At 38.0% G+C, this 13,244-nt stretch overlaps 1 protein-coding gene and 3 non-coding genes across 4 annotated transcripts; 2 read left to right on the top strand and 2 right to left on the bottom strand.

Moving 5' to 3' along the window:
- The first annotated feature begins 160 nt into the window (after positions 1-160).
- Positions 161-8,516, top strand: LOC134755879 (uncharacterized). The gene is made up of 12 exons (XM_063692517.1): positions 161-386; positions 796-973; positions 1,672-1,953; positions 2,458-2,732; positions 3,109-3,294; positions 3,599-3,889; positions 4,097-4,214; positions 4,438-4,577; positions 4,810-5,093; positions 5,842-6,057; positions 7,423-7,612; positions 8,329-8,516. The coding sequence occupies exons 1-12, from the start codon at positions 344-346 to the stop codon at positions 8,481-8,483; spliced, it is 2,358 nt and encodes a 785-aa protein (XP_063548587.1). The 5' UTR covers positions 161-343; the 3' UTR covers positions 8,484-8,516.
- On the bottom strand, positions 7,684-7,757 carry Trnat-agu (transfer RNA threonine (anticodon AGU)). The gene has a single exon. It is a non-coding gene; the product is annotated as a tRNA-Thr (tRNA).
- Positions 8,517-9,443: 927 nt separating the features above from the next.
- Trnar-ccu (transfer RNA arginine (anticodon CCU)) lies at positions 9,444-9,516 on the bottom strand. Its single transcript has one exon. It is a non-coding gene; the product is annotated as a tRNA-Arg (tRNA).
- A 2,051-nt stretch (positions 9,517-11,567) lies between these two features.
- On the top strand, positions 11,568-11,639 carry Trnaw-cca (transfer RNA tryptophan (anticodon CCA)). Its single transcript has one exon. It is a non-coding gene; the product is annotated as a tRNA-Trp (tRNA).
- The last annotated feature ends 1,605 nt before the right edge of the window (positions 11,640-13,244 follow it).

The following is a 13,244-nucleotide window of genomic DNA, read 5'->3' on the forward strand; positions in this document are numbered from 1 at the left end:
TAATTCAGACCTTGTCCATATACAATTAAATTACATGTAAAATTAATATTAAATTATATAATAAATTTCATTTGTTAGTAGCAGTATTAAGCCTTACAACTAAGGTTAGTATATATACACAATAATAGTCTTTAAATTTAATAAAAGTGGTGTTTTCAACGTCACGAAATATATATTGAATGAATAATACGTAAAGCATGGCTTAATATGACGGCTATCTGCTCACCCATTCTGGGTACCTATTATCTTATCTATCAGATACACCTACACTAAGCACCGACCACGGCACTCCCGCCTATAAACATACTTAGGTTAAAACAAATGAACAAAATATACAGTGAACATGAGTCAATCGATAGTGCTTGTAGTTATTACTTTAATTTGTGGTAAGTACAAACTTTATTAAATAATTTTGATTTATATATCTATTGATGGAATTAAGATAAGTAGTTTAGGGTTCATCTAGAGTTTGTTAGATTTTTATTGGTTTTTGCTGGTAGTATACGGTGGAGTGAGACCGATCTACATCGATCTCTTTCTTACGAGAATCGCTGTTTTCAAACAGCTCATGCAGTACATGCATGGAAACAGAGACCAGTGAATTTTAAAAACAGCCAATCTCCACACACGGGTTAAGTAAATAGCGAAATTATAAGCGTGGTTCAGTGTCGTACATTACGTTTTTTAATTAGATCGTTTCTAAGGGCCGTATGTTTGTTGTGAGATTATGTGGTTGTTGTCGTATGTATTGCAGATACTAAATCCGCAAATATGTTATTTTGCTGATGTTTTCAGCCGTGAGTGAAGGCGTGGTCTTCTCCAGCTTGCCGGAGTACCTTCTACCATGTTACCGGGGCGGCGGGCCAGCCCTCGGGGCACCTCGGCGGCTGGACGTCTTTCTGTCCCTGTTGAAGAAGGTTGAGGCCAACCAGGCACTGGATATGAGACTGTTCAGTACTTCTTTGCTTAGAAGGTTAGAAATCATCAATAAATGGATTATTGAAAGGCCAGTATGAGTAGGTAGTAATCGAATAAAGCAGACCTTAGCAGTCTTTATTAGATACTAATTTCTAGGGCTCAGTCTCATGTACAGTGTAGGTACGGTACAGTTTATGTACAGCGAACTGAAAAATTGCATGCACACATTATTAATGGAATTTATTCATAAATGGCCATGCACTTTTGCAGCTGGATGTATGTACAGTGAGCTGCGAAATTGCATGGAGAAATTATGAATGAATTCATTAATAAAGTCGCCATGCACTTTTACGGCTGATGGTACCTAATTACTGTATTTTTTGTGCCATTTAAATATCAACTTTGTATGGATAATAGCACTTGTTTTTGAAAATTATAATATATAATGTTTACTCTTTTATTTAATATATGTTATCAAAGTTATGTATGTTCAGTATGTTTCATTATCAGTGTTTAAGAAATGCAACTTACGATTAGAAATAGCTTTGTCTCGTAGGTATTATCTGCTTTAGCCATTAACAATAGCACGTAACGCCTTGACCACCTAAATAATTCAGCCTGTATTTTGTTCATTGAAAGATCAGGGTGTTCATTTGTACGAATCTAGTTAGTTGTAACTTCAGTTACATTACATTTATGGACACCCTGTAAGTGCAACTACATGGCCACTTACACCAATTTTTCTACTTCCAGTTTTCGCCTAGATGGCATAGAAGAAGCTGCGAACGCTGTGGAAACCGAATTCGTCACCCCTTACCGAGCCTCCGGATTCCAATTCAACAAGTACAAACTCCTAATGGACTTGTTTCTGCCGACTCAGAACCTCTTGGACCCGGAGGTCCTGTCGGTTGAAGAGAAATGTCTACTGCACGTAATGTTGAGTGGGTCAGTGCGCCATTGGGAGAGAGGGGACGAGGACAGAGTTTGTCCTTTAGCGAGTGAGCAGATGCAGCATTTTGCGCAAAATGAGAGTAGGTTAGTAAAGAGACACATTTTTAAAGTAATTAAGGATATATCGGAGCGAAAGAAGTGTAATGGCTACCATTTCTTCACGGCTCTATTTTCAAGGCGGTCGAACCATTAATATACAGGATGGAAAAAATGTATGAGCCCTGGAGGGAAAGTGCCTTAAAACGTTAAGTTAGAGCTCATTTTACTTAAAGGAAACGTTCTTTAATTTTAAAAAGAAACAAAACTGCATTCATAGTTTTTTTTGCTTGTCTACTGAGCCTCCTTCCAGTTTAGTAAGATCATGCAAACTGAACTGGTCACCGTCAAATTTACTACGGCGGCGCCATCTAGTGAAGCAGTGAACACCAGGCCTACTAAACTGTATTTTCTAACCGCACCTTTCGCATTTATGGCAATGAGAAATCTGTGATTTGCGTATTTAGTCAGACTTCTGGCCATTGCACAGAGTTCGGCTGTGGGTCTATTATTGGCAAAAACTATTTTTACATTACCTCTAAAACTTTTCAGAGTCATCAGCAGATGCCCAATAGAAGTGGGCGTCATAAAGACTGATTGGGGCTCAATATCCGCGGGTACTCTAGTGGCAGCCGTGGCCGCAGCCCTGGAGCCCCAGCGGGTGGCGGTCGCGGACATCCTCAACGCGGACGTGTACAAGGCCGACGTGGCCGAGCCGCTCATGGTCGAGGCCAAGGAGGAGTGGTACTCGGACATAGAGACGCTTAATGTTGATGAGAAGCGGGATGTGGCTGATATTAGTAATTTGTATGTTGCTACTTTAGCAGGTATGATTACCAAACATATTTTACAGAAGCCTTAACTTAACAAATATTGGGGACAATTTTACACAGATCAAACCCCAAACAAAGCAAAACTTGTACTATGGGTGTTAGGCGACGATATACATACTTATATGGATAAATAAGTACATACTTAGATATATAGAAAACATCCATAACTCAGGAATAGATGTTCGTGATTTCGTACAAATAGATGTCCTTACCGGAATTCAAACCCGTGCCAGCTTCGTGGGCCGTTACATACGATCTGTGGCTTCTTATAGATGTTGTTCAAAATATTGCTGTACTCTGGCGGCAGAACATTGCAGAAATACTCCCTAATCGAAATTGCTCAATAAATTTTGCATAATAATGATTCCAGGGGATTTAGCAGAAGTAGTAGTGAACCAAGGCCCCCGCGTGGGCTCCGCGTCGCAGCGCCTGGTGGTCGGCAGCAACAACCGCTGGAACGACACGATGCTGCCAAGGAACTACTTCATGTATCCGCAGAACAGCTCTATCGTGGATTGGCAAATTACCGATGCTGAAATATTGGCTGGCATCGATGGTATTTATTATCTCTTTAGTCCTTATTTGACTGCTGATTCTGCTATCTTGTTGTTTATGGATTCCCATTATGCGATTCTGCTATAGACAGATCACTAGAGACTTTATAACTGTTTATTTTGCCGAATAATAACATCGACGGAGACATACTAGCAACATAACAGCAAACGCAGAAACATCTTACCAATAGCAACAAACAAAGCTACGTAGTATGTATATTATTTTAAAGTCTTGTCTTTACATTTGTCTACTATAAGCCCTAAAGGCAGATACCAGGTACCAAAATATGAAATATTGACTTTCAGGATTAATATTAGCAAGCTACGTACCCACATGGATTTCTCAAAGGAACTCCCTTCGGCTCTCCCAAGTCCTTGACATGTATTACTCCGACGCAGGCGTGTCGTTCGAGCCACGAGTGAAGGCGTGCAACCGTCAGTCGCTGTTCAAAACCATCGTGGATAGCGTCACCATAGCTACGGAAACTTCTCGATTTGCACATGTTTTGTATCTCACTCAGGGCGGAGTGTACATTCCTGTAGAAAAAATGAATAGGATCAGTGATGCTGCTGTTTCTGCTTTTACTGAATATCTTAGTAAGTTCTAAATGCTTCAAGGGAGTAGATGGATGGCTGCTTTATTTTATTTATTAAACGATAGTCGCATATTTAAAGGATTAATTGATATTATGATACAAACTTCTTTCACACAAATGACAGGGACAGAGCTGTGATGTAATGAAATAGCAACATTGAATGTTTTAATGTTCCATGCTTGTTATCACAGCTTGATGTTGGTTTCAGCTACACTTTTTAGCCAATATCACAGAGAATGTAAAGGCTCGAGCAGTGTTCCTCAGATGAATCTCGTGATTGCGACGGATGCTGCGTGGAAACAATACGATGTGGAACAATTTGTCTCGTAAGTTCATACTTGAATGATCTTTTCAATTATTTTTAAAAAGGGCAGTAAGAGTTTTCTTTCCAAATAAAGAATATTCTTCTTTTGACTTATAACGTAAAACAAGGGTGTTTTATTCCATCTTATTTGCTTATTCTTATTAAATCAGACATTTGAGCTCATAATTCTAGTCCCGTTTGCCTCTATGCTGTTCTTAGTTTTGAAGTTATTGTAATTTATGCAGATGGGTGGGAGGTGCACTGGAGTTAGATTTAGAACGGAGCACGTTGGGGTTGCTGCACGGGAACACCGGCCGATGGATCGCTCCTCCGGCCCACAACCTGACCACTGTGTTCAAACACATTAGCAACTTCACTGACGATTGTAAGTTATATCAGAATGCGAAGATGCACTCTAGCCTCCAGACTACACATACACAGCATTAGGACGCTGGACGACATCAGTAGCGCAGCCATAAGCAAAGTGGTCCGTATAATATACCATCCGTCTGCCAACTAGACCAAACGAGGCAGGGAACTGATGAATTCTTTGAACCTTCCTTCTTATTAAAAATAAAGTCTTATTTCAGTATTACATACCTATCGTTTTTCAACAGGGCCAAATCGCATGAACATTCCCAACGTGGTTTCAACTGTCATTCAGCATGCTCAAAACATGTCGATCCTTGAGCAGAACAGCAGCGCTGCCATAAGCACAGTGGTCCTCATAATCAGTCCAAGCGATCGTCCGTCTGCCAACGATGTCGAACGCGCCAGGGAACTGATGAACTCTTTGAGGACTTCCTTCTTCGATATATACTTCGCTTACGTTGCGCTGGACCTGGTCCCGTTTCAGAATATCAATAACGAGTATATGGATTATTCTGAGATATTTTTACAGGTAAACGTTTTTTACAAATTTTAGTCACATAATGTATCGCCCTATTTAATTAGAGCTAAGAACCTCAGATAATATATCTAGTATATCTACGCATGTCCAAATACTTTCATTTGTACAGATGTAATGCATAATTGTTTTCCATCGTATTTTCTCGGAAACGTTCGTATTTGTCATGCTAGTGCTACTTCAGTCAACCTCAGTACTTTTTGTACTGACTGAAATAGCAAGACACATTCGTACGTTTCCGTGAAAATACGAAGGAAAATAATTATGCATTAATTATTTTTATATGATTTTGACCCATGTTCTTTCACTGGTATGCGTTAAAATTATAAATAACAAACGAAACAGTCAACACCCTCTATACGAGAGTAGGCCAAAACTAGTGGCGCCATCTGATCGAGAATCAAATTTTCGTGATTTTCGAGGCACGTTTTTTTCTTAGACTGTATCCATCTATTACGGAGTTATATCTATCTTTGGTGCTAGTGAAAAAGGACACACATAATTAATAGCGCCATCTACAACAATAATGCATGAGGCACGCGGCGCTGTATGGAAATGATACATTGTCCGTATCTACTTTCTTGCTTCTGGTAGTAGTGACAGTAGAGTTAATCATAACAGCGCACGTACAAAATATGAAACTGTGACAGACTGGCATTATCAAGCTACGCAATTTACTCTATATTTGTATACCCTTAGGTCAAGGTACAAAATCATAAATATTACTTATACAATTTCACAGACAGAATCGCCAACCGTCATGGATGTAGTAAATGCTGTTGACCTTTACTTGAAGGAAAATGACCTTCCGACTAGAATTATCGCCGCCCAATGCCCGTTCAACGACACCGTGTTTGACTTGGTCCCGTACGAGGATTTCGTGTTGGCGCCAGGCGTAAAACGATCGTATCGCATACATCCGTTCTATTTGAGGGATCAATCGTTGATCAATGTACAGGTAATACTTTATTTTTACAAGTTCCATCTAGCAGCAAAATGATGATGAATGATAATAACTATCCTGTGCTATGTCCATACCAGGGACCGGACAACCCTTTCCGCGATAAAACCCTTTCAATGGGCGACACTTAAACACGGCTAACACATTGAAAGACTTTCCCTTTTGAACTGCAAGCCCATTCATACCCTTACCTTTGACTAACCCTTACCGAAAAGCTAACCAAAAATAAGGCTAGCTCTTAATAAGGGTTTCCCTTATCTTTAAGCGCTTTTTATAAAGGTTTCCCTTTGCGTGAAAGAGACAGGATTAGTATATATCTACGGTAGTGTATGAAAAGGAAAGAAAGACGTGCCTAGTCAAAGAACGCCGCCGTCGCCGCCGACGATCGCTCGGATTCGAAGTAATGTGTGCTTTATGAACAAGGTAGACGACTTAAATTAGCACGCTTATATGCTAAAAGGGAAGCCCTTTATAAGGCTAACCTTTATAAGCAATATGCAAGGTGTTGGTGAGCGGATGATAAGGGTTTTGTAAGGGTATTTGGGCTACCGATTACTCAAATGTGGTAGCTTTATACATATAAGGGTTTTTAAAAGCAAAACAAAGGGTTTCGTCTGGCAAAGGGTACGGTGAGTTAAGCCTTATGCAATACCCTTATAAAACCCCGATAAGGGATAGCGGGCCGGTCCCTGGTCCATACCCGAGCCTCAAACTACATATCTCCAAACATCTACATATACCAAAATTCATTTATATCAGTTCAGCGGTTTATGCATGCAGAGGTAACAGACAACAAACAGAATTAGTATCCATATATCCATAATAATTTTTGCGTCCATCCGGACGCACACTTTTTTTAGAACGCCATATGACTTTAACCCATGCTCTTTCACTAATTTTAAAAATATTAAATAACAAACGGTGCCGTCAACGCCATTTAGCCGAGTATAGGCCAAAGGTGTAGGCGCCATCTATCCGAGAATATTTTTTTCTTGATTTCCGAGGCACGTTTTGTCCTTAGACTTTATTTATCTTAGGCCGAGTTACATAGGTCTTTGATACTATATATTCTCTTTTTTAGAGGTAAACCAAAGACCTATACAACTTTAGAGGTAAACGAGTGCTCTTTTACATGTGGCGGGAACATTGGTACTACTGTAACGCCATCTAGTGAAGCTTATATGTAAACCCATACGTTTTAACTCGTGTTAAACGATGGCAGCACATAAATATTAATTACAACGCCATCTGTCTTCGTATCTAGGAACCAACAAAAAACAAACTGATAACCCGCTCTTCTAAGTATTAAAATTAAGCGATAGGTGGATATGAGTAGTGAAAATTTCATATTTATGTTTTCAGTTTCGTAATCAAGGTCACGGAGAACTTTTGGTTTGTAGTTGGCGTGGTGCAGAAGCATCACGTAGCTGCCAAACTATTCCTCAAAGAAATCTGCACACTTTCAATGTCACTACACCTTGTCCATCGATAGACTTCTGCATTCCAGCAAATTTTGAAGTAAGCGCCACGGCTACAGAAAATTTTTGCGCAAGTAAGTATGGTGAACTTAAAAAAAAAGAAAAATAAAACATATTTTTTCAGCTCCCCATATTAGGGAAACCTAGGCCCCGGGGGGATTCGAACCCCCGATCTCCTGTTTACTAGACAGGCGCTTTAACCAACTAAGCCACGGCGCCGTTGGACGGTGGGTCGAAAATAACAACTACTTGGTTATAATGTAAAATTGTTCCTAGGAGGGATGAGTTTTATTTTATTTATAAACCTTTTCACTTCTCATGCTCGTAAAATTCGACTTTAAGTCGTGCGTAGACGACATAAAGTTGCTTAGTTCTAGCTAGAGCATATAGTAAAATCATCTATTACGACCCTTATTGACTTAGCAATAAAGTCCAAAATCTGCCATACAAACTGCCAGCCGCCCTTGCCGGCGGGCCCCCGACCGGCGCGCTCCCGACCGGCGTACCACGCGCCCCCGACACAACCGAGTACAATTTTCTTTAGTCTTCTTGAATAAATACGGTAAAATAACCTACAATATTGGATATTTTCGTATATTTTACTCACAATCGAAGTGAAATTGCCTCGGATAAAAATGGATCGCTTTATGCCCTTGTTGTACAATCTACTATTTTTATTTTAGTAACTTTCTGACATGACATATGCAATTAGTCCACGCATTTGTTAGTATAATGAGTACTAATGAGATTTTTATTCTTATGAAATGAAATAATATTATATCGTCAACAGATAACGATTGCCGCTTTCCAAACCAAGTGGGTTATTATATACAGCATTCAGGCTTGCGGTGTCTGCCTCTACGTGGATCCGCGTCAACAATTTCTCTTCATCGGAAACACCAATTACTTATTTATTTTATAATTGTATGTGTTTATGGACTGTAAGGACTCTGTTAAGGCTGTGTAAATAAAATATTTTAGATCTGTTTGTTTTCATGCTTCTTTTCGTGAAAAAACAAGTGCCAGTTTTCGTCAACGTATCCATAAACATGTTCGATCTTAGAAGATATAATCAAACGGAGACGCCTTGTCTGTAATTTTATGTACAACAAAAAAACAACAAAAACAAAAAAGTGTGCCGATTTTTGCGGGGGAGGGGAACGTCAAATGTATACGTAACGTAAAAATAGCCTTGTCAGATAAACGTCAGTCCATACATTGTGTATGACCATTGGTATTTTCGACAGAGGGGAACGCTTGTTAATAGCTACTCCGTTTGGTTATAGGGAGCGTGCATAAACTATAGGGGGCAGCACAGGAGACGTCAGATTTTTGGCGCGAGGCGTAAATGTGTAGTTTATGCTTCCAAAGTAGCCCACAAGATAGCAGCACTTGCTTTGGCGTGAAGTGTCAATGTACATGTGATGTATCTACATGTTTATGGTTCCGATTATGGATGGTATAGAAAGGATGCCAATCTCTTATGGCAGAATTGTTGCAAAAGTGACCGCTTTCAGCTTTAAATAATAGTTCCTAATTTCTCCGGTGGCGCTAGTTAGGCTCTGGGACATGAGTATAACATGAACCATATAAGGCAACAAATAACCCGACCAAATTACGTAAGTTGTTTTTCGTAGTATTTCGGTGTATAGTGGCGCTGCCTAATTACTGTTTTTTGAATTTTTTGATGGACACTTTTCATACATAGAGATTTGGCTCCTTTATATAGTCTCCATGGTTTCGATTCAGGCAGATGGCAAACCCTCCAACGCGCACGGTCCCTATATCCTCTAAGTGTTCAATGGTAAATATCAATTACACTTTCTACGTCAGCTGTATAAGTGTCATGTGTTTGTTTAATCATTTGTATAGTGCATGGCTAATTAAATAAAAAAAAGAATGTTGTACCCCTGGTGGGACTCGAACCCACAATCCCCGGCTTAGGAGGCCGATGCCTTATCCATTAGGCCACAGGGGCGCTTGGTACGAGTGTTGAAATTACATGCTACGTTCTACAGACTATTTTAAGACTACTATAAAAACGAACTTTACTATCGTAGCATAATAGCACAGCGGTTCTCGAACTTTTTAAGTGACGGAACCCTTATGGAAAGCGAAATATTTGACGGAGCCCCAAATATAAAAATAAGTTCGTCACTGTGGACCAGATATACCTACAGAAGAGCTGGTTTTTTTCTTATTACTAAAAGTATTCTTGCGGAGTCCTAGGGGTCCGCGGAGCACACTTTGAAAATGGCTGACGTAGAAGAACCAAAGCGATCTTTTCATACAAAATGACATCTATTTCGGTAATTCTAATAAATAAATCATAAAAAAAGATATTTTATTGTGTAAATAAAGGTGCTAAACTACTTACATTGTTTTTTACTTATATGGTACATAACCAACAGTTAAGTAAGTGTCATCTGACCCCCGTACTAGTGTGAACTGTATCACGGTGGGTCAGGATTCACCGTCCTTACATTTTATTTTCAAACACCAACCCATTTAGAATTAGCATGTGTATTAGTTTGCTGCATTATTTATTTGTATTACAAGATAATACAAACTTACTATTTAACATGACGACAAGGTAAACAAAAGATGAATAAGTGAACAATTTCTTAGCATATGAACAGCGGCCGTTGCCGCAATTGTAGCAGGAGTTTTAAGCTGATCCTTTGAAATGTAAGTTGTTTGGCAACGGATTCCAATTTTGTTATACATATCTATAAGTCTCATCTAATTGAATGAAAAGCTTTCGGGTACTTAATATTGTCTTCGGTTACCGCGATAATTACTCATGAAATAAAACTATGAAAACGGATTATATCGCGCTTATATTGAATTTATAATACATCCCGACGTTTCGAACTCTTTACAGCGTTCGTGGTCAACGGGTAACTAAGGAAAAATTACAAAGTGCAAAAATACCCACATACTAAAAATAATTATATCTCTACATTCTGTAGGTATTAAAAAAGGGGCTAAACTGTCGCCAAGGTCAGTTATCCCATTGACGAATTAAACATTGCAAAATATTTACAGCCAAATAGATAAAAACCAGCCTAACCTATTAGTCCAGGAACATAAGAAACGAATTTTATCTAGGTTCTAACTATATTGAAACGGTGTACATTGCAACGCATATTGGGCCTTACGAGGTTAAGTAGTATAGTGCCTAAGGATGGTATTCCATCCGTCCAATATCTTGATCTCATATTATTATTTTGCTTAATGAGAGAGTGAGACGCAATGCACATTGGACAAATAAATTTGACGGAATACCACCCTTAAAGTATAGGTTCACACGGCGGCGTTAATTTTTACCGTATACCGATACCGCATACGGGATTTTATCGAATACCACAGTGACAGTAAAATTTGTATGGCAACTATCAAAATCGTTCACGATTTTATAAGTTGTTATTGTTATACAAATTTTGCCGTCACTATCAGTATTCGATAAAATCCCGTATACGGTATACGCGAAAAATTTACGCCGTGTGAACCTATTAGCCTTAGGTACCTATTATCAATGTGTGAATTATTAGATCGGCCTGCTAAAATAGGGTGAGTACAATTTGTTATCGCGATATCGCACATCAGGAGTCTGGACTCCGGAGTTATGAAATCGATACTGTCGCTAACCTACCTACCTAACGAGATTTTATGGATTGCCAAAGATAAAAAGTTGAGAATTAATACCTATTTAGGTTACCTACCTATATGACGCTAATGAAAAATTGTTCTCATCGAATAGAGAAGCTGATATTAAAATAAAATACCGGCAATGATCTATATATTCTGCATTTTGGTCATAAAACTCATAAATTTAAAATATTAAATAATTTCAAACCTAAAACTGCTATTCTGAGATAGAAAAAGTCACAGATGCCCTCTTTAATTGATGATTAATTCTTGAAAATTCTTTGTAAAAATGTAAAAATTATAATTTCTGAAATGAAAGTCACAAGTCCTTTTTAATACATTTGATTTGTGTACAGTAAATTCATCAGTTTCTCTAACGACTCCGTGGCGCAACGGTAGCGCGTCTGACTCCAGATCAGAAGGTTGCGTGTTCAAATCACGTCGGGGTCACTGGAATACTATTTTGTTGTTTTTAATTTTTATTTTACGAAAAACGAGTGACGTTTTCAGTCAGTAAACGCAAAATTTATCCATATTTAAGTACATTTTATCGTATTTTTATAAATCTTCATTTTTAGTTTTAAAGTGTGTCGATAGATGGCAGTGAATTTACTGTGGTTACAAAATTTACTGACAGTAAGTACCGCTCTATCCTATTATATCCTCTTTGAGACATTTAATCAAAGATATATGCAACCAAATGCAACTCAGTATAGGTAAGCAAAGACATAATTATGTAACTCCGTATTAGATGAATAAAATCTAAGGAAAAAACGTGCCTCGGAAATCAAGAAAAAGTCATTTTCGAATAGATGACGCCACACCTTTGGCCTATACTCGGCTAGATGGCGTTGACGACACCGTTTGATATTTAACAATTTTAAAAGAACATGAGTCAAAGGTCAGTCATATGGCGTTCTAAAAAAATAAAAAAATATTTATCCATATATACAATTTTTTTTTATATTTTTATACATTTTTAGTTTTAATCGTGTGTCGATAGATGGCAGTAAATTTACTGTGACTACAAAATTTAGTATGATATGACATGACAATAACCCTCTCTATATTATCTATTCTCTTTGGTATATGATAAGTAGTCTAAGAAAAAAACGTGCCACGGAAAATCAAGAAAAAGTTATGCTCGAATATAAAATATCATGATTATGCCTTTGAAAGGATGCCGGACAAGAGGGCAGCAAAAGTAATGACAAGGTGGACGCCGCAACAAAAAAGACCGCATGGCAGGCCTAAGAAGCGTTGGATGGATTGTGTAGAGGAAGATCTAAGGAAGATGGGACAGTTTACCAACTGGAAGAAGGTCGCCAGGCACCGCGACAACTGGAGGAAGATTGTGAAGGAGGCCAAGACCCACAAAGGGTTGTATTGTAGTAGCGCCAACGGAAGTAAGTAAAGTAAGATTATGCCTTTGGCCTATACTCGTGTAGATGGCGTCACCGTCTGATATTTAACAATTTTAACATAATTATATCAATATCAGTGAAAGAACGTGGGTCAAGTCATATGGCGTTCTAAAAATAAATATATATCAATGGCCTCATTGATATCAGATAGATATAACTCCGTAATAGATGGATACACTCTAAGGAAAAAACGTGCCTGGATAATCACGAAAATATGATTCTCGATCAGATGGCGTCACTAGTTTTGGCCTACACTCGTATAGAGGGCGTTGACTGTTTCGTTTGTTATTTATAATTTTAACGCATACCAGTGAAAGAACATGGGTCAAAATCACATAAAAATAATTAATGCAAATAAAAAAATCATTTATCCATATTTAAATACATTTTAACGTATTTTTATAAATCTTAATTTTTAGTTTTAAAGTATGTCGATAGATGGCAGTGAATTTACAGTGGTTACAAAATTTACTATGACAGTACCGCTCTATCTTATTATGGCCTCATTGATATATATGAATAAATGATTTTTTATTATATATAATAAATATAATTATATATATATATTATTCACATTTATTTTTAGTTTTAATCCTGTATCGAGATGAAATGAAAAAAAAAAAAATATCGG

The sequence above is a fragment of the Cydia strobilella genome, chromosome 3 (assembly GCF_947568885.1).
Source record: "Cydia strobilella chromosome 3, ilCydStro3.1, whole genome shotgun sequence".
Taxonomy (NCBI): domain Eukaryota; kingdom Metazoa; phylum Arthropoda; class Insecta; order Lepidoptera; family Tortricidae; genus Cydia; species Cydia strobilella.